The sequence below is a fragment of the Aythya marila genome (genome assembly GCF_965140915.1).
Source record: "Aythya marila genome assembly, chromosome: W".
NCBI classification, from domain to species: domain Eukaryota; kingdom Metazoa; phylum Chordata; class Aves; order Anseriformes; family Anatidae; genus Aythya; species Aythya marila.
The window spans coordinates 7,845,511-7,869,688 of NC_139081.1; the positions used below are offsets into that span (position 1 = coordinate 7,845,511).

The 24,178-nt window shown below is 44.1% G+C and overlaps 1 protein-coding gene and 1 long non-coding RNA gene across 2 annotated transcripts in view; one reads left to right on the forward strand and one right to left on the reverse strand.

Moving 5' to 3' along the window:
• LOC309889429 overlaps positions 1–24,178 on the reverse strand; it is a 138,545-nt gene that overhangs the window by 39,108 nt on the left and 75,259 nt on the right. The window contains exon 2 of the long non-coding RNA XR_014319241.1: positions 6,182–6,264. This is a non-coding gene — a long non-coding RNA (uncharacterized lncRNA). The remainder of the gene's footprint in view (positions 1–6,181; positions 6,265–24,178) is intronic.
• LOC309889415 (very low-density lipoprotein receptor-like) lies at positions 17,693–21,106 on the forward strand (the record flags this gene model as incomplete). The annotated part of the gene is made up of 2 exons (XM_082782230.1): positions 17,693–18,915; positions 21,091–21,106. The coding sequence occupies 2 exons, from the start codon at positions 17,693–17,695 to the stop codon at positions 21,104–21,106; spliced, it is 1,239 nt and encodes a 412-aa protein (XP_082638356.1).

Below are 24,178 nucleotides of genomic sequence, written 5' to 3' on the forward strand. Positions count from 1 at the left end.
AACCAGTCCTCCACTAAACCATATCACTAAGCTCTACATCTAAATGTCTTTTAAAGACCTCCAGGGATGGTGACTCCACCACTTCCCTGGGCAGCCCGTTCCAATGCCTAACAACCCTCTCAGTAAAGAAGTTCTTCCTAATATCCAACTTAAAACACCCCTGGTGCAACTTCAGCCTGTTCCCCCTTGTCCTGTCACCAGGCACGTGGGAGAATAGACCAACCCCCACCTCGCTACAGCCTCCTTTAATGTACTTATAAAGAGCGATAAGGTCGCCCCTGAGCCTCCTCTTCTCCAGGCTGAACAAGCCCAGCTCCCTCAGCCGCTCCTCATAGGACTTGTTCTCCAGGCCCCTCACCAGCTTCGTCGCCCTTCTCTGGACTCGGTCAAGCACCTCGATGTCCTTCTTGTAGCGAGGGGCCCAAAACTGAACACAGTACTCAAGGTGTGACCTCGCCAGAGCCGAGTACAGGGGGACGATCACCTCCCTAGACCTGCTGGCCACACTGTTTCTGATACAAGCCAGGATGCCTTTGGCCTTCTTGGCCACCTGAGCACACTGCTGGCTCATATTCAGCCGACTATCAACCATCACTCCCAGGTCCTTCTCTACCAGGCAGCTTTCCAACCACTCATCTCCCAGTCTGTAGCTCTGCTTGGGGTTGTTGCGCCCCAGGTGCAGGACCCGGCACTTGGCCTTGTTGAACTTCATACAGTTGACCTCAGCCCATCGGTGCAGCCTATCCAGATCCTCCTGCAGAGCCTTCCTACCCTCGAGCAGATTGACACACGCACCTAACTTGGTGTCATCTGCGAACTTACTGAGGGTGCACTCGGTCCCCTCATCCAGATCATCGATGAAGATATTAAAGAGGACTGGCCCCAGTACTGAGCCCTGGGGAACGCCACTAGTGACCGGCCTCCAACTGGATTTGACTCCATTCACCACAACTCTTTGGGCCCAGCTATCCAGACAGTTTCTAACCCAACGAAGCGTATGCCAGTCCAAGCCATGAGCAGCCAGTTTCGTGAGGAAGAATTAAACTTGTTTTTAAACTGAGATCCAGGTTTGCCCTTAAATCATTACACATTATCTATCTATTTATGCATAAACAGTGACATTATGGTTTGGAGAATAGGAGCCCTTTGATGGAAGGTAAGCTTGACTAGCCTATGGGAGTTTCCTGCTATGGATATAAATGAGGCCATACATACAAAAATGCAGAACAGACAAGTGAAAATATACAGCATCTCTTTAAAATGAAATACTTTGATTGCTCCAATCACAATAAGTTGTAAAACTACCCTGAAGAATTAACAGCCTCAGTACATGCTAATTACATCCATCATAAATTCGTTTTTAGTTTCTGTTATCATATCATTGCCTCTTGGGACTCCCAGTCCTGTCATCATTTGCCCTGTATAATTTATTCAGCTCTTACTTGCCTGAATCCTTTCTACTTCTCATTCATCTTTACAGTTGTACATAAAATTAGATTGATCCTCCTATGGCAGACATGTCAGAAAAGAAAATTGTCATTGAATAACACAATAAGCAAATGAAGGTCCAGCAAAAGCTTTTGTTGAATAACTTGGAAATCATCTTTTGAGAGCCAGAAGGTATTAAAACAAAGACAAGACAATACTTCCTTTAATTTTTTGTACACCATTCTTCAAGTGCCACCAAATTTCAATCAACTGAGAAGTCTGGTTCACATTTTGAGTTATCTCAGGCTAAGCTTGGTCAGCCACCACAAGTATGATGAATACACCAGTCTCAGGTGAGATACCAGCATGCATCCAGCACCCTGGTTTTGCTACAGGGCTTGCTCTGCACCCTTTCCCTCCAATGCTCTTTGGAGGGGGCAGCAGAGAATTTGCTTTGTATTCTAGAGGCTGCTGTGTCAGGATACAGAAGCCAATCTTTAACTAGTGAAATGGAACTTTTATATTTACCAAGCAGATAGGACCCAGGTGTTTCAACTCATCTGGAGAACAGAACAGCACTGTCAAACTATGAGTTTTTAGCAAATGGCAAGTGCATATGGTTTCCTCTATCTCTTGCCCCCTCCCCTCCCCAAAGCAAGATCCAAAAATCCTTCCATTGCCTTATCAGTCAGAAGGAGGAAATGAGGGGGAAAAAAAATAACCATGACATTGACACCCACAGATTTTAGAGTACCAAAGTATTTCTACAGGACTGTTTTTCGCAAGTCTCTTACCTCAAATCTGTTTTTAGTCCTTTTCATCTTCATTTTTAACTTCAGAAAATAGACATGTTCTTCCCAGGGGAACAATTAAATGTGTTTTCTTTCAAAATATAAAGGGCATGGTGAGCAGGCTGTGTGTTCATAAGGCTACTTTAATCAGTGGAACCCATCCGGCCTGCCACTGATGACCAAATTTATATTGGTAGAGAAAACCTTTGAAATAGGAAGGTGCAGGAATATAATACCATTTTGGCATAACAGTGTGCAGAGTGATATATGGCTTAATGGTTTTCTAACAAACTTTTATAAAAAGCTTTAAAACATTAAAAAAAAAAAAAAAAAACATACCAAAAGTATAGCAAATTCTACTCAACCAGTGAAATTCCTGCTATATGTGCAGGACTTATGAAGTCCACATGACACTTATGTCTCATTTTAAGCCTCATTACAAGGATTCAAGAGCTAGATTTGCAAGACACCCCCCCCCATGCTTGAGGTCTTTCCACACATATATAACAATTTAATAACAATTTAAGCAAATACCAAGACAAGGCCAACAACATATTGACCAGCAAAATTATTTTGAAACGTGTGTTCAATTTCCAAGTTATTTTAAATCTGTGTTTAATAAGAGTCTCATGAGCTCACCTGTCTTCTAATGTTAAGAGTGTGTATTTTTAAGAGAATGATGATGAACAAGGCAGAATATATATATATATTTTTTCCTGGATGGCACAAGAGAGAGCACAAGAACCATTCAGAAGAAAACTAATGATGTTTTGACTGAGAAATTTAATATACCAGTAGTACCACTCTCTATTTCAGGAGGAATAGATACACTACAAAAACCCAGCCTAATTCCCAACCTGAATAAGCCCTGTGGATTGCTGAGGTTAACAGTTTCTTAGCTACTTAACTTCATAATTATTCACAAGTCTTACAGGAAGATTTTAACATTATGCAAAGAGGCAGTGCCTCCAACCAAGTATACATGGACTATTCACTCTCAGTGCCTGAAAGCCACAAAGATACAGAGGAAAAAAATGCCACTGTGCTTATCATACATGAGCTCAGTTTATTTGTGCTATAAATAAAAGTAGATCTTGATAGCATAATTACATTTCTCAGCATTATCCTCTGCCATTCACTTCAGAAAGAAAAAAGGGGAGAAAAAGTTGCCTTTACTATAATTTATAATCAAAATGACTATACTTAAAACATAATTTTATTTCCCTGATTTCATTTCCTGTGGAGCATTGTGGGGCAAATAGATAATATACCAAATCTGTAGACAGATAATTCTCCCATTCCCTGCACTGTCTTGTCTAGCTCACTCCCCCCAACTCCAATCCATGCTTTCCCCAACACCATGGGCTGTGTTTTTGATGCTGAATTTTATCATGGAGATATCTCAGCATCAGAAATACCAGGGGTGAATCAACTTTTACTTTCCTCTACTACCTCCTTCCCTCTCCCCCAAATTACTCTTCTTTGCCTAATTTGCTTTTTATGATGTCGGAAAAAATACAAACACCATGGTTTCCCACTATAAAGGATTAGCACAGATTATGGTGAACAGTGTTAATTATAGGTGGGGAAAAAGAACTGTGCATCTCTCCAATCTGTTCTTGATTTCCCTCTGTCTGGCTGGTAATAAGCCTCCTTTAATCTGACACTCCCCTTGGTAAAATCAGCACCACGGACAGCAATATTGATTGCTTCTGAGAAACCATCACAGCTGTCCAACCAAATTACCTTTGATATGTGACCTTTAATGTAATTACTGCAACATCAAAGCATTTCTATAAATTATTAAAGAACTAATATACTTCATCATCCAGCTCCCCTATTATATGTAAAATAAACAGTCACAAGTAAATGCTTTCATTTGGAATGGCTGATGCTTGCAAAAGTGCTCTTTACATATACATCCCCTGCTATGTTAACTTTCAATTATAGGTGAGAATTTCAAACTATCCAAAAGAGTAATTCATTTCGAGGAAGAGGATTCAACTAATAATTTTATGCTTTACATTCCATTCTAGTTGCTTCAAAATATCCATCATGATTCCTCACTGCCCAAAAACAAAGTGCCATAAAACTTTATTAATCAACACATACCTGCTTGGAAGTCTTTGATTATTCCACAAGATGACTTTATGTCCCACATATAACATGGAAATATGTGAAACATTTCTGTCATCTTGCAAAACACATCCAGAAAGTAATTACTGTAAAATATGTGCACGCAGCCACTCCACTAAAAACAGTGATACATAGCTAAGAGGCAAGGCATCTGAATCTGGACACAAACTCCTGATGCCTCACCATTTCCATACATTAGCATTCATGTGCATATTATTAAAACAACTGAACTTTTTCAGAACACAAGAACACGAACAGCAACGTTGCAAGTGAGGATAAATACAGTTTACTGATGGAGGGGAAAGAAGCATCTTAATTCAGTGGCTCACTGTAGTACTATTTCTCTTCCTATACCAGCCTTGTTAATTATTTTTGATACTTTCTCAGTAGTGCTGTTTGTGTCACAGACTCCAGAGGGTCAAGAGAAGGTGTTATATGTGTCATCTGTGAACTCATATGAATGAGGACTTAGACCCTCAACCTTACAAGTACTTTTGACTTTATGATGAACTATTCTTGATATTGTTGGTGCATGTTATCAAGCGCAGTCAGGTAAGTCATAAATAAGGAAAACATCACTTGTTAGAAACAACAAAAAGGAAGAAAAAAATAAACTTCCCAAAAGATCCAAGTTACTTTCAATCTGTGGCTAAGGGGTTTCTGGAAAAAAATAATTCTGAGGGAGTTGTCAGCTGACAAAAATTTATTTCTAGGGAATGAAATATGTATATATTTTACATAAGGTATGGCCTTTAAAGCAAAGATAGATGTAGATGAGCAAGTGTGTGGGCATCTCTGTACTGGCAAGGTGGCAAAGAGATAGGTAAACAGACCCAGGATGATGGAAACAAGCAGAGCAGAACCAACACTTTCTTCAGAAACAGAGCAACTGGTGTATCTCAGGTTTTGAGGAAAGGTAGGTTATGGGTAGACAGGACTCGGTCATTCAACACCAAGTAAAGATGACAGACTTTTGGATCAATTCCCTCTTGTTTTAGATGCAACCTGGGACCCTCAGGATCCCACTCTTAATCACGTGATCACTGACTTTAGCATCAAGCCAGCCTTATTCTGGTTTGCAAAGTGCAGGAGTGCTACACTCAGCTGTTTCTAATCCATGCACCCCAGCTGAATCTAAATAGTATCTCCCTCCCTCCTTTTGATTACTGCTAAACTGGAAACCCATCTCAGCAGAGCAGGTCTTCCCCACATAATGCTGATTCTATGTTTAGCTCTGCTTGCATTGTCTGAACCTTATATCTTGCTCATGTGAATAATTTTCCTCATTTCCTTGTGTTCATCTATTCTCTCTCTCTTTTCTCCTTGTCTCACTGCCTTTCCAATCTGCTACAGCTGCTTGAATACTAAAGTAATGGAGTCAAACCACTTTGTCATCAGAAATATGTTTTCATCCCATGATAACTCAATAATGCGATCTGTTTCTTGATTTGTCAGTACCACACCTTGCTTCATAGAAGAAAAATAGTAAGAGGTAGCACCCAGTGAGCAGTTCACCATAGCAGTCATACACATAAAGCCTTTCCTCACCTGAGTAAAGCTGGTAGAATCCAGCCCATAACCAGTTAATTACTGTTTTCCTAGCTCCTGATAAGAGCAAAAGGCTTTTCTTTTTCTGCATGGAAACCATTTGGGTGGGTTGGTGGTATCCTGATTTTATTTTATTAGCACAATGCAGATAGTGAATTATTCAAGCAACTGAATTCATTATGCTTCCAAGCCCAAGATGGGAACTCCATATGTAATCCATTTCAATTTTTATTTATTTTTTGTTTGTTTGTTTTAGAAGATGATCAAGCTGGACTCACCCCTGGCAGTGTCTTCTGTTCATGCAGGGCACTCTGGGCCTTTAGAGCAGACTCCCTTTCACAGTATGTTAGGAAGGCACAGCCTGTAAATAAAAGACACTCGGTAAGAGAAGTGCTTCAGAGAGGATCTGTTTAAACATGGGATGTAGAACAAACCACTTTCCCATCATTCAATTCCCAGTAAGTCAACCATAAAATCTCTTTACTGTTGAACTACTAATGAAGAACTTCCTCTTCGCCTTTGTGAAAAGTGAGCAACAGCATAGATATGAGTGTTTGTTTCTGCCTGAATACAGACTTAAGTATCAGATATGGAGGACCATACAAAATTTGGGAACTCAAAAGAACCCACACATTGTGCCAAGGTAGGGCATGAGATCCTACTCTAGCAGCAGCACTGGGAACAAGCCCCTTACTGTTGTTACACCATGCTGAAGGTCGCATGCCTTTCTTCTGTAACCAAGCACTTTGAGTAAAGGGCATAAAAGGATTTGGGACTTCCTACTGCAGAGGATTATACCTAGTGCTCAGCCTGACTCGCATCCACAAGTATTCTCTGTTTGCATTCACACCAGAAAGTCACAATCCTGCACACGCTGCTGCAAGGGCTCACTGCCTTTGTGCACATGGCTGGAAGCCAGTCCCAGCAAAGCCTCAAACAACAACAAAAAAAACATGGTGATTTATAGACCACCAGAACTTCATAGATACCCCAATGGATCACATGTCCATTTCTTCCACAAAGCTGTTTTAAGAACTACAAGGACTAAAGCCCTGTCATAGGAGGGCAGAGCAAAAAACCTTACCAAACCTTCTCTCCCCACATCCATCCACCTCTTCTTGTATAACTGGTCAACACTGGAATCCTATATCAGTTATAGATGTTTATTATATAACAGATATAACTGTTATAACTGCTCTTATACATCAGTTATAAATGTCTGGGGTTGGACCGGATGATCTCGAGGTCCCTTCCAACCCCTACAGTTCTGTGCTTTTATAATTCTCATGTGATCAGATCTTCCCTTCCTACTGCAGTATAATGAAAACCTGCCAGTTCCTGCAGCAAAGAAATGCTTGTTATGCAGAGGACATTTTCTCCAAAGTTACTACAGAGTGCCTGCAACCTTGCCAGCTCCTTAAAGTGGAAGAATCATATCTCTCAAGGTTCAGGCAGCATGTCCCTCAAACTGTGAGCATCTTCCAGGAGGAAAACAAGAACTGACAGACTGCCAAGGAAACAAACATCTCCCAAAACCTCATCTTGACCCACTCACCTTCTCCACACACACATGAAAACCATGCAACAGGTGAGCAAACAGTAGACTCAACTCTTTTCAGCTTTGATCACCACTGAGATTAACCATGCAACAGACACCATTTTATTCAGGTTGGTTCCTTAAACAATATTACTGAAGAACAAAACACATGTTTACAGAATCACAGAATTGTAGCGGTTGGAAGGGACCTCAAAATATCATGGGGTCCAACCCCCCTGCCAAAGCAGGTTCCTTAGAGCAGGCTGCCCAGGTAGGCGTCCAGACGGGCCTTAAATATCTCCAGAGAAGGAGACTCCACAACCTCCCTGGGCAGCCTGTTCCAGTGCTCCATCCACCTCACCATGAAGAAGTTCTTTCGCATGCTGGTGTGGAACTTCCTGTGCTCCATCTTGTGGCCATTACCCCTTGTCCTGTCTCCCTAAACCACTGAAAAGAGGTTGGCCAAATCCCTCTGTCTCCCACACCTCAGGTATTTATACACATGGATGAGATCCCCTCTCAGTCTTCTTTTCTCCAGGCTGAACAGACCCAGGTCTCTCAGCCTTTCCTTATAGGGAAGATGCTCCAGGCCCCGTATCATCTTTGTGGCCCTCCGCTGGACTCTTTCCAGGAGATCCCTGTCTTTCTTGTAATGGGGAGCCCAGAACTGGACACAGTACTCCAGGTGAGTCCTGCCCAGGGCAGAGTAGAGGGGGAGGATCACCTCCCTTGACCTGCTGGCCACGCTCCTTTTAATGCACACCAGGATCCCATTGGCCTTCTTGGCCTCCAGGGCACACTGCTGGCTCATGGCCAACCTGTCGTCCACCAGGACTCCCAGGTCCTTCTCCTCAGAGCTCCTCTCCAGCAGGTCGCCCCCCAGCCTGTACTGATACTTCGGGTTGTTCCTGCCCAGGTGCAGGACTCTACGCTTGCCCTTGTTAAGCCTCATTTGGTTTCTTCCTGCCCAGCTCTCCAGCCTGTCCAGGTCTCGCTGAATCCAGCCTTCGCTGGTCCAGCCTTCTGGCGTGTCAGCCACTCCTCCCAGCTTTGTGTCATCGACATACTTGCTGAGGACGGACACTATTCCCTCATCAAGGTCATCGATGAAGATGTTGGACAAGACTGGACCCAGCACTGACCCACGGGGAACACCGCTAGTCACAGGTCTCCAGCCGGACTCTGTGCTGCCGATCACCACCCTCTGAGCTCGGCCAGTCAGCCAGTTCTCAACCCACCGTACTATCCACTCCTCTATCCCACACTTTCTCAGCTTTGCTAGCAGGATGTCATGGGAGACAGTACCAAAAGCCTTGCTAAAGTCAAGGTAGATGACATCCACTGCTCTCCCCTCATCTACCCAGCCGGTGATGCCATTATAGAAGGCAATGAGATTGGTCGAGCATGACTTCCCCTTGGTGAATCCATGCTGACGACTCCTCATAACCTTCTTCTCTTCCACTTGCTTGGAGATGGCATCCAGAACAAGCTGTTCCAACACCTTTCCAGGGACAGAGGTGAGACTGACTGGCCTGTAGTTTCCCGGATCCTCCTTCTTGCCCTTCTTGAAGACTGGAGTGACACTGGCTATCCTTCAGTCTTCAGGCACCTCTCCTGTTCTCCAGGACCTTTCAAAGATGATAGAGAGCGGTTCGGTTATCACCTCCACTAACTCCCTCAGCACGTGGATGCACCCCATCGGAGCCCATGGATTTGTGTGAGTTGAGCCCACTCAGATGCTCCCGAACCACTCCCTCAACAGCCAGGGTGGAGAGCTCCATTTCCCAGACTCTTTCTCCTCCCTCCAGAGTCGAGGAGTCCCGGGGGGGGGGGGGGGGGGGGGGGGGGGGGGCGGTCCTCGAAACAAAGACTGAAGCAAAGAAATCATTCAGTATCTCCACCTTCTCAGTATCTCCTGTTACGAGGACACCCCCCTCGTTCAGCAAGGCACCCACATTATCCCTAGTCTTCCTTTTACTGTTTACATACTTAAAAAAAATATATATCTTATTATCCTTTATCTCTTTTGCAAGCTTCATCTGTTTACATTGTAAGTAAGCTTCATCTTACTTTATATTTTTTTTATATATATATTAGTATGCACAAGGGACTAAGGAGTAAGTATAATTTCCTTAAAAATTATCATGGGGCAGTCATCCTAACTCCCCTGAAATGAAGACACAAACCAGATACTTGTTTCGCTTTCACACGGAAGAAAAAAACTAATTTTTGCCCTACCTTTCTGAAGGTCTTGTTCTTTTCAACGTAGTCAAGACAATAACATTTGTCTCAGTTGAGACTCCCAGAAGCAGAAACTGACAGTCAAGAAAGGAGACTGAATGACAGGAAGTTTGCATCCTCTAATTGGAATTATTTGGGATCATTCCCTTCCAGCTTTAAACAGATGAGCTTTCAGTCTGCATCTGCTATAGAAAGGGAAGAAACTGTGGTAGAGAAAGTTTACAGCTAGTGGAGGTAATGCATTGAAAAGGATCCTTAAGTCACCCATAGCTGGATAATCAAATGGGAAACTATTCTTAAATTTAATTTCAGTGCTAAATCACAGATTGAGAGCTCTCTGTTGACTAGACACAATAAGAAATTCTCCCTTTAGTAGCAGACGTGGAGCAGCTGTTACAGTCTAATTAGGCACATCATAGTGCACTGTTATAGAGATAATCTATGCAGTGTAAAGCTCCCATAATGATAGCTATATTTTTCTCCTTATTGTGATGGCTGTGATGACAGTTCAGGGTAACATCCTTCAACTCCTACAACCTCGTGACTTGTGAAGGCAAAGATTCCTTCCAAGTTTCCCAGGAGGTATGTGTGGGGCCAAGTTCTCATCAGGGAGCAACCTCCATCAAGTCCTCTCTAATGATGTTTGTGCAAGTGGCAGAAGTACTGAACTCCCAGACATCACTGATTTCCTGAACAATGTGCTTGGGACAAAAGGACTTGAAAGTGAGAAGAAGAAATCCAATTCATATTGTCTTTCATATTGGCTTTCATATGGTCAGACAAAACACTTCTGGGGCAAAAATGTTTTGTAAAGTTCTTTTTTTTTCTTTCTTTAAAAAAAACAACTCATTCCTTAAACATATTCTGCACATGAATTGCACTATCCCAATCTTGTTGGGCAAATTCATTTATTTAGGAAAAAAAACTGTGATTTCAAGTTTTGATTGCTTAGAGACTGTAGTGGGTTTACGTGGCAAGGTTTTGGTAGCAGGGGGCCATAGGGGTGGTTTCTGTGAGAAAGATCTAGAAGCTGCCCCATGTTTGGGAAGGGCCCCATTGTTTTCCAGAGCTGAGCCAATAAGCGATATTGTTTTGCGCCTCTGTGAGAGCATATTTAAGACAGGGAAAAAAACACTGAGCCACACAGCAGCCGGGAGAGTGAGAGCAGTGAGGAACGGCCTTGCAGGCACCAAGGTCAGTGTAGAAGGAGGGGGAGAGGTGCTCCAGGCGCCGGAGCAGAAGTCTACTATCTTACTATCCCCTTATGCCGAGTCTGTTTTGCCCATTACAATAATTACTGAGTGATTTTCTCATCCTTATCTCAACCTTTGAGCCCTTTTCACATATTTTCTCCCCATTCCTCTTTGAGGAGGGGGAGTGAGAGAGCATCTGTGGTGGAGCTCGGCTGCCCACTCGAGTGGAACCAAGACAGAGACAGTGAAAAATCTCATCCCAGCAATGGCCAGCTGGAGGAAAATACAGCTTAATCTATGATAGGCCTCAAATCTCAACTTGGGAAGGCCAGTTCATGCTTTTTCTATTGCCTTATCACACAGGATTGCTCTGTAGGGATAGAACAGTCAGATAAAGAAGTATTTTCCAAAAACATTAACACCTGGCTTGCAATAAATAACTCCTGCAGGATGGAATAATACATAAGAAACTGATACATGAAATCTGTTAAGACAAAGATCTCTTGCCTCCCCCCAACCAAACATCCAAATACTTGATCTGCCCTTGATATGCGATGCTTAATGCAGTTACACTTGCAGCACCTCCTTCACATGTTACTTTTCTTAGGGTGCCCCTTTCACTGTACATCCATGCAACTTCTCCAAAGGAGTCCTCCTTCCTGGAGGACGTTGGTTAAAGAACAGAGCACTAAGCACTCAAGTTAACATCACAGAATACAACCCTCTAAACAGCTGAGAGTCTTGAAATAATACCATATGAAGCAACTACATTTGGTTTCATGAAAAGAAGTCAAGCTGTTGAAAAAATATGATTTTTTTTCCCCAGATAGGAAAACAATTTCAAAGCAATCATTTTTCCCCATAGAAAGTTTTGACTGTGCAGAGAACCACTTATTTCACCAAAAAATGATGAAAAACTCTAACCGCACTTAACAGCTCACTTGCCATCAGCTGTTTGGGCTGGATGTGAATCTGGTTTCAGAGTGAAAGGTTTCATATTCTGTAATAAATTCTTTGCACCAGCCAGACCCGTGGAACAGCCCAGTGTAATCAATATTCCTGAACACATCTCTTAAAGAAAATAGGGTGAAGGCAGTGCATTATGCCCATCATCTGCTTGTACTGGTGATAATGATAATAAGTAATAGAAAAAATAATAAGTGCAGTGCTTTACAATTATATCTGAATCTGAACAAAAAGTCTAATTGACTAATTATTGATAATGAAGAACTTGCTCCTAGCTGTTCCTCATTTCAATTCCGTTTCTCTCAAACATGCCAAGTTTTACAAACATATGTAAATTAGCCAAAAGATGCTTTGTTTGGATATCTTTCCAGCTTTTCATTTGCTACCAGTGGACAGCTCTTTGGGCTATTGTACAAACATCTGGAAACTTCCAACTGGCAATTAACTACCAACCTATTGAACTGCAGTCTCTTGGAAACATGAGGACATATCGAGTGGTCTCCTGGGAAACAGGGTTGTTAAAGAGAAGGGAGAAACAAAAACAGGAGCTTGAAAAAAAAAAAAAACAAGTTCTGATTTAATTTTACCTCCAGGGAGTTCAACAACATTCATAATAATTGCATGGAATACAGATGGATAATGATTACACAGCAACTTCAACCCCACAATAAGCCTGAAGATCCTGCACAAGCCTGGGAGGCAAAGCAGCCAGGGGACACATTCTGAGCTCAGCAGCCTAAGTCTGGAAACCAAGAATCGTTTCACCCCACCAGCACTCAGCTCATCAAAAACAAACAAACAAAAAAAACAACAACAACAACAACAAAAAACACTTCAGCAAGTTAGCTTCTCCATGTATCTAGATCCAGAAGCACTGTCTGAACGCTAGGCTATAACCATGATCACTTCCAGGTATTTGCTCCATATCCAAACAAGTCCTTAAAGATCCAGCCTAAATCTGAAAAAAGTACTCAGACACTTCACCAGGGTTTGGAACCAGCCCTTAACCTTTCTGAGCATACCATAGGTTTGCTCTTTGGCATTACAAGGGCAAATTACAAAGTTCATTAGGTGCTTTAAGACTCTTGGATGAAAGCCAAAGGCTAAAGCAGATTCTGAGCTCAGGGGTGTAAATCCAGTCAAAGGGAGAGCTTGCACGTAATTCAGAGCTATGCAATTACACCAACATAAAATTAGTGTGAGAAACTTTTCTTAAGAGTTATATACTCAGACTGTCATCCTCTTTGTCATCTCTCAGGACCTGTGGATCATTAGCTCAAACCCCACCCTTGGAAGTCCTGATCCATCCATTCCGAGCAGGAGACTGTGTTTTGATGCGAACATGGAGAGAACAAACTGCAACCTGAATGGGACAGACTGTTACAAGTGCTCCCAAATACTGAGACGACAGGAAGAACGGCTGAAAAAGGATGGACTCATACTTGGGTAAAAGCATCAGTTAACCCTGATACCTGAGAGACTGCATTAACAAAGACTTCTAAGACTTTTAAGGTTAACACTATCTAGGGCAGAGGGGTCCAGGAAGGCTGGGCGCTCTTCAAGAGGGAAATCTTAATGGCGCAAGAATGGTCTGTCCCCACGTCAAAGACGAGCTGGCGGGGAAGAAGACCAGCCTGGCTCAACAGAGAATTGTGGCTTGAGCTTAGGAGAAAAAAGAGGGTTTATAATCTTTGGACAAGTGGGCAGGCCACTAGGGAGGACTATAAGGATGTAGCGAGGCTGTGCAGGGACAAAATTAGGAAGGCCAAAGCTCATCTGGAGCTCAATCTGGCTACTGCCGATAAAGATAACAAAAAGCGTTTCTATAAATACATCAACACAAAAAGGAGGACTAAGGAGAATCTCCATCCTTTACTGGATGCGGGGGGAAACTTAGTTACAAGAGATGAGGAAAAGGCGGAGGTGCTTAATGCCTTCTTTGCCTCAGTCTTTAGCGGCAATACCGGTTGTTCTCTGGATACCCAGTACCCTGAGCTGGTGGAAGGGGATGGGGAGCAGGATGTGGCCCTCACTATCCATGAAGAACTGGTTGGTGACCTGCTACGGCACTTGGATGTGCACAAGTCGATGGGGCCGGATGGGATCCACCCAAGGGTACTGAGAGAACTGGCAGAGGAGCTGGCCAAGCCACTATCCATCATTTATCAGCAGTCCTGGCTATCGGGGGTGGTCCCAGTTGACTGGCGTCTACCAAATGTGACGCCCATCTACAAGAAGGGCCGGAGGGTAGACCCAGGAAACTATAGGCCTGTCAGTTTGACCTCAGTGCCAGGGAAGCTCATGGAGCAGATCCTCTTGAGAGTCATCACGCAGCACTTGCAGGGCAAGCAGGCGATCAGGCCCAGTCAGCATGGGTTTATGAAAGGCAGGTCCTGCTTGACAAACCTGATCTCCTTCTATGACAAAGTGACACGCTGGGTGGATGAGGGAAAGGCTGTGGATGTGGTCTACCTTGACTTCAGCAAGGCTTTTGACACCGTCTCCCACAGCATTCTCCTCAAGAAACTGACTGCTCTTGGCTTGGACTGGCGCACGCTTCGTTGGGTTAGAAACTGGCTGGATAGCTGGGCCCAAAGAGTCGTGGTAAATGGAGTCAAGTCCAGTTGGAGGCCAGTCACTAGTGGCGTCCCCCAGGGCTCAGTGCTGGGGCACTGATAATATCTTCATCGATGATCTTCATCTTAATATCTTCATCGATGATCTGGATGAGGGCATTGAGTGCACCCTCAGTAAGTTCGCAGATGACACCAAGTTAGGTGTGTGTGTCGATCTGCTTGAGGGTAGGAAGGCTCTGCAGGAGGATCTGGATAGGCTGCACCGATGGGCTGAGGTCAACTGTATGAAGTTCAACAAGGCCAAGTGCACCTGGAGTGCAACAACCCCAAGCAGAGCTACAGGCTGGGAGATGAGTGGTTGGAGAGCTGCCAGGCAGAGAAGGACCTGGGAGTGATGGTTGATAGTCGGCTGAATATGAGCCAGCAGTGTGCTCAGGTGGCCAAGAAGGCCAAAGGCATCCTGGCTTGTATCAGAAACAGTGTGACCAGCAGGTCTAGGGAAGTGATTGTCCCCCTGTACTCAGCTCTGGTGAGGCCGCACCTCGAGTACTGTGTTCAGTTTTGGGCCCCTCGCTACAAGAAGGACATCGAGGTGCTTGAGCGGGTCCAGAGAAGGGCGACGAAGCTGGTGAGGGGCCTGGAGAACAAGTCCTACGAGGAGCGGCTGAGGGAGCTGGGCTTGTTCAGCCTGGAGAAAAGGAGGCTCAGGGGCGACCTTATTGCTCTCTACAGATACCTTAAAGGAGGCTGTAGTGAGGTGGGGGTTGGTCTGTTCTCCCACGTGCCTGGTGACAGGACAAGGGGGAATGGGCTAAAGTTGCGCCAGGGGAGTTTTAGGTTAGATGTTAGGAAGAACTTATTTACCGAAAGGGTTGTTGGACACTGGAACAGGCTGCCCAGGGAAGTGGTGGAGTCACCCTCCCTGGAAGTCTTTAAAAGACGTTTAGATGTAGAGCTTAGGGATATGGTTTAGTGGGGATTGTTAGCGTTAGGTCAGAGGTTGGACTCGATGATCTTGAGGTCTCTTCCAACCTAGAAATTCTGTGATTCTGTGATTCTGTGTGAAGTGGGAGAAAGGGGGCTATTTAATCCCCACCAGAAGAATCCTTATTAGTTTGTGATTTTTATTTTTTCTTAATTATTCCTTAATTATTATCTCGGTGTGTATATATATAGAGAGAAATGTTGTATTTTAAGTTTATCTTAGTAATACCTATTCTCAATGGATTAGTGATAAGATGGAGGGAAAAATCAGCATTTCCAACTAATCCAGAACATCTCTCAAGTTCTGTCTCAAAATAATTGTTGGATTTGCACCCAGATGCCTAGAAAGACTGAAAAGGCCTTGTCCCTGATTGCTATTTCCAGCAGCAACTGTACCTGGATTCTCTAGATTTCTAAAAATGACAGATCATACTCAGTCCTGGGAAGGAACAGATTTTAAAGTTGAGCTCCCGACACATAATCCTGGCTACAATATACTGTGTTATCAAAGGTGCCTTTTCAACAACGACAGAAACTCAGGGGACAATATTACTGACCTTGGGTGTGGAAATATCCATGAAGTAGGGAATAATCCATACTGTACCTAATACGGTAGCCACAGGAATGCTAGTATACATAATGCACATCAGATACAACATGATAATCCTGTAACTGGATGGCCTGTCCCGAATAGCAAGGAATGGTACTGGCTATGTGGTGTTGAGGGATTTCTTGAAACAGCAAAAATCCCATGGCTTGCTGTAGCTGAGCAAACCAAGCTACCAGGGCAACTATGAGAAGTTCCCATGACAGTGTTCCCACATCGCCCAATTGAGGAATTCAGGAAAATATTGTTACCAGTAGCTGGCCTCAAGGACAAGGTCTATGTGACTGCTAATCACAAGGGGGTTGTTTTCTTGCAGGTGGGGTTGTTTTCTTGTAGCTGTTTGTCTGAGTGCTTTTGACCAATAATCTTGTGTGAAACACTGTCCACCCCTGTTAAGTTCTTTATAAAAGTTAGGCTATTCGGGCAATAAAATGGAGCATGATCTGACTGCTGGTGTCTGTCGTGCTTTCGGCCGTGCTTCCTGCAACATATGGCGCCCGAACAGGCTGAGATCCGAACAGGCTGAGGCCGGGACATCGGAGCGGTGCCGGGACATCGGAGCGGCGCCGTGAGATCCGAGGCACACGGCAAGCCGACCACCGCACAGAGAGAAGCATTGAAACACCCTACTAACCGACCTGGGCAACGGCCTCGGGGTGAGAAACGGGACGTGGAGAGACGCGGAAAAAGGAATCGCGGAGAGATGCGGAATCGCGGAGAGACGCGGAATTGCGGAGAGACGTGGAATCGCGGAGAGACGCGGAAAAAGGAATCGCGGTGAGACGCGGAATCGCGGAGAGACGCGGAAAAGGGAATCGCGGAGAGACGCGGAATCGCAGGGGGATGCGGAAAAAGGAATCGCGGTGAGACGCGGAATCGCGGAGAGACGCGGAAAAGGGAATCGTGGAGAGACGCGGAAAAAGGAATCGCGGTGAGACGCGGAATCGCGGAGAGACACGGAAAAGGGAATCGCGGAGAGACGCGGAATCGCGGGGGGACGCGAAAAAAGGAATCGCGGAGAGACGCGGAAAAGGGAATCGCGGTGAGACGCGGAATTGCGGAGGGACGCGGGAAATTTGAAGTAATCGCATGAAACTGAAGTAATCGCGGTGTGATACGGGCCATCTGAGATCGAGTTACTACGGGAGACCAGAGGCGTCAGTGGACAACGGCAGCCGACCCTCACCGTGTGGCGAGTCGGCACAGAGCAGAGGGACGGACATCAGGACCCTGCAGCCTGTCTGACGTAACCATGGAGGCAGCGGCAGCAGCGGCTGTGCTGCTTCTCTCTGGCATTCTTTTTATAAGAAGTTATCTTGCAATGCAAAAAAGACTATTCGTCCCCAGATCGGTGTTATAACTATGTTTCTGGATAAGATTCCGTGGGGTTGCCACATTCTACAGACTATTAATGACGATTTAGCTCTATTGCAGGGCAGGAGTGCAGAGACGCAGATTACACCGCCAAATGACCACCGTCAGTCAGTCTCGTTCACAAACAGCTTCTAGGGTTGCAGCTGGCATGGCCTGCAGCCGTATAGCAGACGTTACACTCTCTTTCCTAACTAGTAATCATGTGTCTCATCCATTTGTGGTGAATGGTCAGTGGCAAAAAAGAAAAGGGGGAGAGTAAGGGGCGACAAAGACAGAAACGGTACCAGGAGGATGCCATTGACACTAACAGCATGGGTAATAGGCGCAGTATAAGTGACACAGGTGCAGGGCGGCGGTGGGTGCTGCCGCGCTGCGGGGCGCTCTGCCTGCTGCTCGCCCTCGCCGGCCTGTGCACTGCTGCCGACGGTGCTAGAGCAAAATGTGAAGACTGCTTAGATGGCAGTGATGAGAGTGCTTGTGTGAAGAAGACGTGTGCTGAATCTGACTTTGTGTGCAACAGTGGTCAGTGTGTGCCAAATAGATGGCAGTGTGATGGGGATCCGGACTGTGAAAATGGGTCTGACGAGAGTGCTGAGCTGTGTCATACGAGAACATGCCGGGTAAATGAAATCAGGTGTGGTCCTCAGTCAACCCAGTGTATCCCAGTGTCCTGGAAATGTGATGGTGAAAAGGACTGCGACAGTGGAGAAGATGAAGAGAATTGTGGCATTGTGACTTGTAGTGCAGCAGAATTCACATGCAGTAGTGGGCAATGTATTTCCAAAAGCTTTGTCTGCAATGTTCAAGATGACTGCAGCGATGGTAGCGATGAGCTGGAGTGTGCACCTCCTACTTGTGGTGTTCATGAGTTTCAGTGCAAGAGTTCTACCTGCATCCCTATCAGCTGGGTGTGTGTTGATGATGCTGACTGCTCCGACCACTCGGATGAATCTTTGGAGCAGTGTGGCCGCCAGCCTGCACCTCCAGTGAAGTATTCTACGAGTGAGGTGCAGTGCGGCTCAGGTGAATGTATCCACAAGAAGTGGCGATGTGATGGAGATCCTGATTGCAAGGATGGAAGTGATGAAATTAACTGCCCTTCTCGGACCTGCAGGCCAGACCAGTTCAGATGTGAAGATGGGAACTGTGTCCATGGGAGTAGGCAGTGCAGTGGTGTGAGAGACTGTCTGTATGGCACTGATGAAGCAAACTGTAACAATGTTATTCAGTGCTCTGGACCTGGCAAATTCAAGTGCAGAAGTGGAGAATGCATAGGTATCAATAAAGTGTGTAACCAGCAGAGAGACTGCAAGGACTGGGGTGATGAGCCCCTGGAGGAATGCATCATAAATGAATGTGACTGTCCAGCTGGGTTTGAGTTTATAGACAAGAGAAACTGTGGAGACATTGATGAATGTCAAAACCTTGGTATCTGTAGTCAAATGTGTATCAACCTGAAAGGTGGCTACAAAAGTGAACGTAGCCGTGGATATCAGATGATTCCTGCTACAGGAACCTGGAAAAGGCCATACTGGTACAAAGACACAAATAACACCTGTGATTGCAATGACGCTGCTAAGCAGGGTTTAGGGGTTTATAGCATGGAGACAAGGGGTAACAACTACAGTGTTTGGAACAATTGTACAGCTTTGGCCTTACCTCCTGATGTGCTTCTGATTTGTGGGGATGGGGCCTGGCAAGGTATCCCTGCAAATGCTATCAGATGTCCATGTTACATAGATAAACTCATTGTATTTGCTCCTAGCTTGTTACAGTTGCGTGAGATCACCAGACATAAATGGACATTGCTTGCATTGGATTGCAATGATAATGTTGAATTGTGTGGGGTTGCAGCTAGAGCGGCATTGGCAATTTCAGTGCCTGGAGTGGCATCTGCGGCCACACGTAACAACTTAGAAAAATTGGTATGCTGGGCCGAGAGGCAAGCCTATGCCACGACAGAGATACTTGAGGAGATGTTACTAGATCAAAATAGTCTGCGACATCTGCTTTTACAGGATCAAGCTGCTATTGACATCTTGCTTTTGGCTCAAAGGAATGGGTGTGAGGACTTTAAGGGAATGTACTGTTTAAACCTTTCTGATCATAATGAGTCAATTCACAAATCCATTACTTTCCTGAAAGAGCACATGAGAAAGATTCAATATGGTATCAATCCTTTCAATCAATGGTTCACTGACTTGTTTGAAACAAAGTGTAGATGGTTGTTGGGTTTAATCACAAGGGGATTAAGGATTTGGTTTATGGTGGTGGTAATCATCGTTGTGTGTTGTAAGTATAGCTAAAGAGTTACTTGTAAAACTGCTGTGTCAGGCTTGGTTTGCTCAAAAGAAGAAGGGGGAATTGTTGAGGGATTTCTTGAAACAGCAAAAATCCCATGGCTTGCTGTAGCTGAGCAAACCAAGCTACCAGGGCAACTATGAGAAGTTCCCATGACAGTGTTCCCACATCGCCCAATTGAGGAATTCAGGAAAATATTGTTACCAGTAGCTGGCCTCAAGGACAAGGTCTATGTGACTGCTAATCACAAGGGGGTTGTTTTCTTGCAGGTGGGGTTGTTTTCTTGTAGCTGTTTGTCTGAGTGCTTTTGACCAATAATCTTGTGTGAAACACTGTCCACCCCTGTTAAGTTCTTTATAAAAGTTAGGCTATTCGGGCAATAAAATGGAGCATGATCTGACTGCTGGTGTCTGTCGTGCTTTCGGCCGTGCTTCCTGCAACAATGTGGCAATAAAGCCAGGAAGATGTTACCCCTAGGATGGAAGAGAGCTTGCATCCTGGAGGCAATAATTCCAAATGTAACTATTACTGAAGACCCACAAAGCCAAAGGCCCTTGAGACCACACACAGAATTAAGCAGACTCCAGATAATCCTCTACTAAAATTCTCTAGCATTTCACAGTTTTGCAAGGTGGTTTTTACCTTGGTTAGGGCTGAGTGAATCAGAAAAAGCTATTGTAAATATCTCAACTATAACTGAAGAACTAGAAAATAAGTTTGATAAGTTTGCAAAAATAGTACACTAGAATCGAATAGTATTAGATTTATTAATAACCTCACAAGGAGGAGCGTGCACTGTAATTATTACTAGTTGCTGTATATATGTAGATCAAATCTTTACTTTGATTTAATGTGGAGTGTGGCCAGCAGGTCAAGGGAGGTGATCCTCCCCCTCTACTCTGCCCTGGGCAGGACTCACCTGTGTCCAGTTCTGGGCTCCCCATTACAAGAAAGACAGGGATCTCCTGGAAGGAGTCCAGCGGAGGGCCACAAAGATGATACGGGGCCTGGAGCATCTTCCCTATAAGGAAAGGCTGAGAGACCTGGGTCTGTTCAGCCTGGAGAAAAGAAGACTGAGAGGGGATCTCATCAATGTGTATAAATACCTGAGGTGTGGGAGACAGAGGGATTTGGCCAACCTCTTTCCAGTGGTTTCCAGGGAACAGGACAAGGGGCCATGGCCACAAAACGGATCACAAGAAGTTCCGCACCAGCACGTGAAAGAACTTCTTCATGGTGAGGTGGATGGAGCACTGGAACAGGCTGCCCAGGGAGGTTGTGGAGTCTCCTTCTCTGGAGATATTTAAGGCCCGTCTGGACGCCTACCTGGGCAGCCTGCTCTAAGGAACCTGCTTTGGCAGGGGGGTTGGACCCAATGACCTTTCAAGGTCCCTTCCAACCCCTACAGTTCTGTGATTCTGTGAAATGAGATGAATTTGACTGATCTCAAAAATCTAAAAAAAATATCTAAAAAAAAAAAAATCTTAAAAAAAAAACGCAACAAGATCCTACATAGAGTAGCTCAAGATGACGCTTCATGGGGATTTAGAAACATCTGGGAGAAACTAACTTCATGGTTACCTGATTAGAATTGGCTCAAACAACTTTTTGTTGGTATTGTAATAATAATGGCATTATATATCTATCATCCCCTGTGACATCCGAAGAAGAATATTGCACCTTAATGTTGGAAAAACTCAAGAGTGCGGTATGTGAAGAGGTGCAAAAACAACAATAGGAATAAGAAAAGAAGAGGGGAGAACTGTGAGAAACTAAGTTGTGTTTTTGCAGTAGAGAACTAATTTTCTGTATTCCAAGGTAGTTGTGTAGTCATAATAAGGAGAAATGCTAAGTAGATAAGTGGACTGTAAAAGGTCTCACTGTTCCAAAATAAGGTGAAAGCTTGAGAAAAACAGGATGAGCAGTGTGAGAACAGTAAAACAAAGATCACAAGTTCTCAAAACATAAGAAAGGGAAAAAGGAGAAATTAAAGCCTCTAAAAAATCTAGAAATCTAAACCTCCCCTGCCTCAGCTTGACACCATTCCCGCTGGTCCTATCACTGGTGACTAAAGAGGATAGATTGGCTCCTTCCCCTCCACTCCCCTTCGTGAGGAAGTTGTAGACTGCGATGAGGTCTCCCCTCAGCCTCCTCTTTTCCTCTTTTCCAGTCTGAACAGGCCAAGTGACCTCAGCCGCTCCTCTTCCCCTCTAGGCCCTTCACCATCTTCGTTGCCCTTCTCTGGACACTCTCCAACAGTTTTACGTCCTTGAGAGACTTATTCTAGGACAGTCAGTAGTCCAGGCTCTAATCTCAGTCAATCGAGCAGGGTCTTGAGCTTCTACATATCAAAAGACAGTGCCTTGTCACTAGCAGCTCCTTCAAGGTCCATCTGTTTCTTTGAAGGTAACTCCACAGATACCTTACCTTCATCCCACCCCAGAACAGGAAAGATCTTGATTTCTTAAACCTTTCCCCCCAGCCCCTAGGATAAGGGAGTAGTTTCTGGCTCTGAGCCACACAAGGACAGATGTCTACTAGGGCCCTGAAAGTTCTTTGCAAGTTGCTTCGAATCATTCTGTGCTGACTAGTACACTCTAGATAAGGAATGGAATGAACTGCTGGTTTGACGTAGCACATACCAGGTTTTATTTGCTCATATCTGCCAACATTTTTACCTTTCATCCTGAAGCTTCTGAGATACATTTGATTACCTGAGTTCAAGTCAACCCAACATCCACTGCTCAAGTCCCTGGAAGAGCTAGCCCTTCTCAAACATTTTACTTTAGGGAACAGATAGATCAATGTCTAGTTTCCATACATCCAGCAAACTGCCAACAAACATGAAACCCTTCAGAAAAATAACACATTTACCGGTTAAAGAAGTTGTCCATCAAAAATATCTCAGGTATATCTAATAAGGCCCTACAAATATCTGATGCTTTTAGTTGCATCTAATAAAGCCTGCAAATATCTGATGCTTTTAGTTGCAATAGAATTCACATGTTTAAGCAGACCAGCCTCACTTCAGCTTTTCATTTGTTGCCTAATAACTGTGGACTCAATGTTGCAAGAATTAGGCATGTCTTCAGGCCTTATCCATCAAGCAATTAGGGTATGCTTTTGATTTTCAAGTATAAAAAGGCCAAGTTCAAAGTGAAACTCGTGATCAGATGCCTATATAGACCAAGCAATAGTGTTCCTGGTATTTCAGAAAGTCACTGATGAGAGTCATGGCCACTCTAGTGAACACTCAAGTGAGGATGAGAACAAGCAGGTTTCAGCTCCTAATCAGTCTACCTATTGCTTCGAAGAAAAATCCAACATGTTTGTGTTATCTATTTTATATTGCAGCTTGGAAAAAAACATTAACAATAAAAGTTAAGATTTTTTCAAGATTTTATTTCCAGCATGGTAATTAGCTAATGAATTTAAGGTGTGTTGTGTTTTTTTTTGTGATTCACTTGTGAAAGTTATCACTCTTAATCCTATTGCTGACACTACCACTTATATTCAGACAGTTATGGGTTAAACCTCCTTAGCATATATGCATTAATTAGATACTGTACCTGCTGTTCTGGGTCTTGCCTTTTGAGTTCTATTGTTAGCAGCATATGAATAACTCTGTGGATATTCTGAAACATGCTTCAGAAACTTTCCCTTCTTCAGTAGATCGACTTCCCTTGAGGAAAGTTCTCCCAAAATTCTTAACTAATCTCCACAAGTTATGTTAAATAGCATTCACTTTGAACACCTCAAATCTTAGCAAAATAAACCAAAAGCGACACCACCTCTAAACAAGTTAGACTGTTCTGCTGCTTTTTCCATACCTTGCCTGTCTACATCCACCTAAGACTCAGATTTTTCTTTCTTAAACTTCCCAAAACCTAGCATGAAGGTGATAAGGTGACAAACACGTTCCTTGGAAAAGTATCAGCTGTGTGTAACAAATAGAATAGAACAATAGAAGCATTGATATGTTCACCCCTAAAAAAAAATGCCAGGGCCATGCAGGGAATGTCTTGCAGACATGATCAAATGATCAGTTATTCATGCTTCTATCTCAGTAGCTTCTTCTAAATGCAAACTTGTACTGCACCAAACAGCCTCATAGCCAGAGCACACAGGTCAATATAGACTTCTGACATTTCCAGCTCAAGGGGGAAAGACACTGGAACAACTGCAAGAAATAGCTACTAGACAATTTCTAACCCGTTCAAAAACAAACGTTGTCTCTGAAGTTCTTGTTCTCACCAAGTTTGCCAAACCACATTTTTCTACCTCCAGAAGATTCAGATTCAGAGCTGAACCTGAGCACCTCTCAGAAATCAACCTCAATACCTTTCTGCTACTTATAAGAAAGCTTTCCTCTGACCCTGCACACAAGAAACATAAATGGGACAACAGTGGAATTTTACTGTTAAGTTCCACAGGGTTTTGTCAGGTTTAAATTCACTTAAGTACATCTGAAGCCACACTTCAATATTACAAGTCAA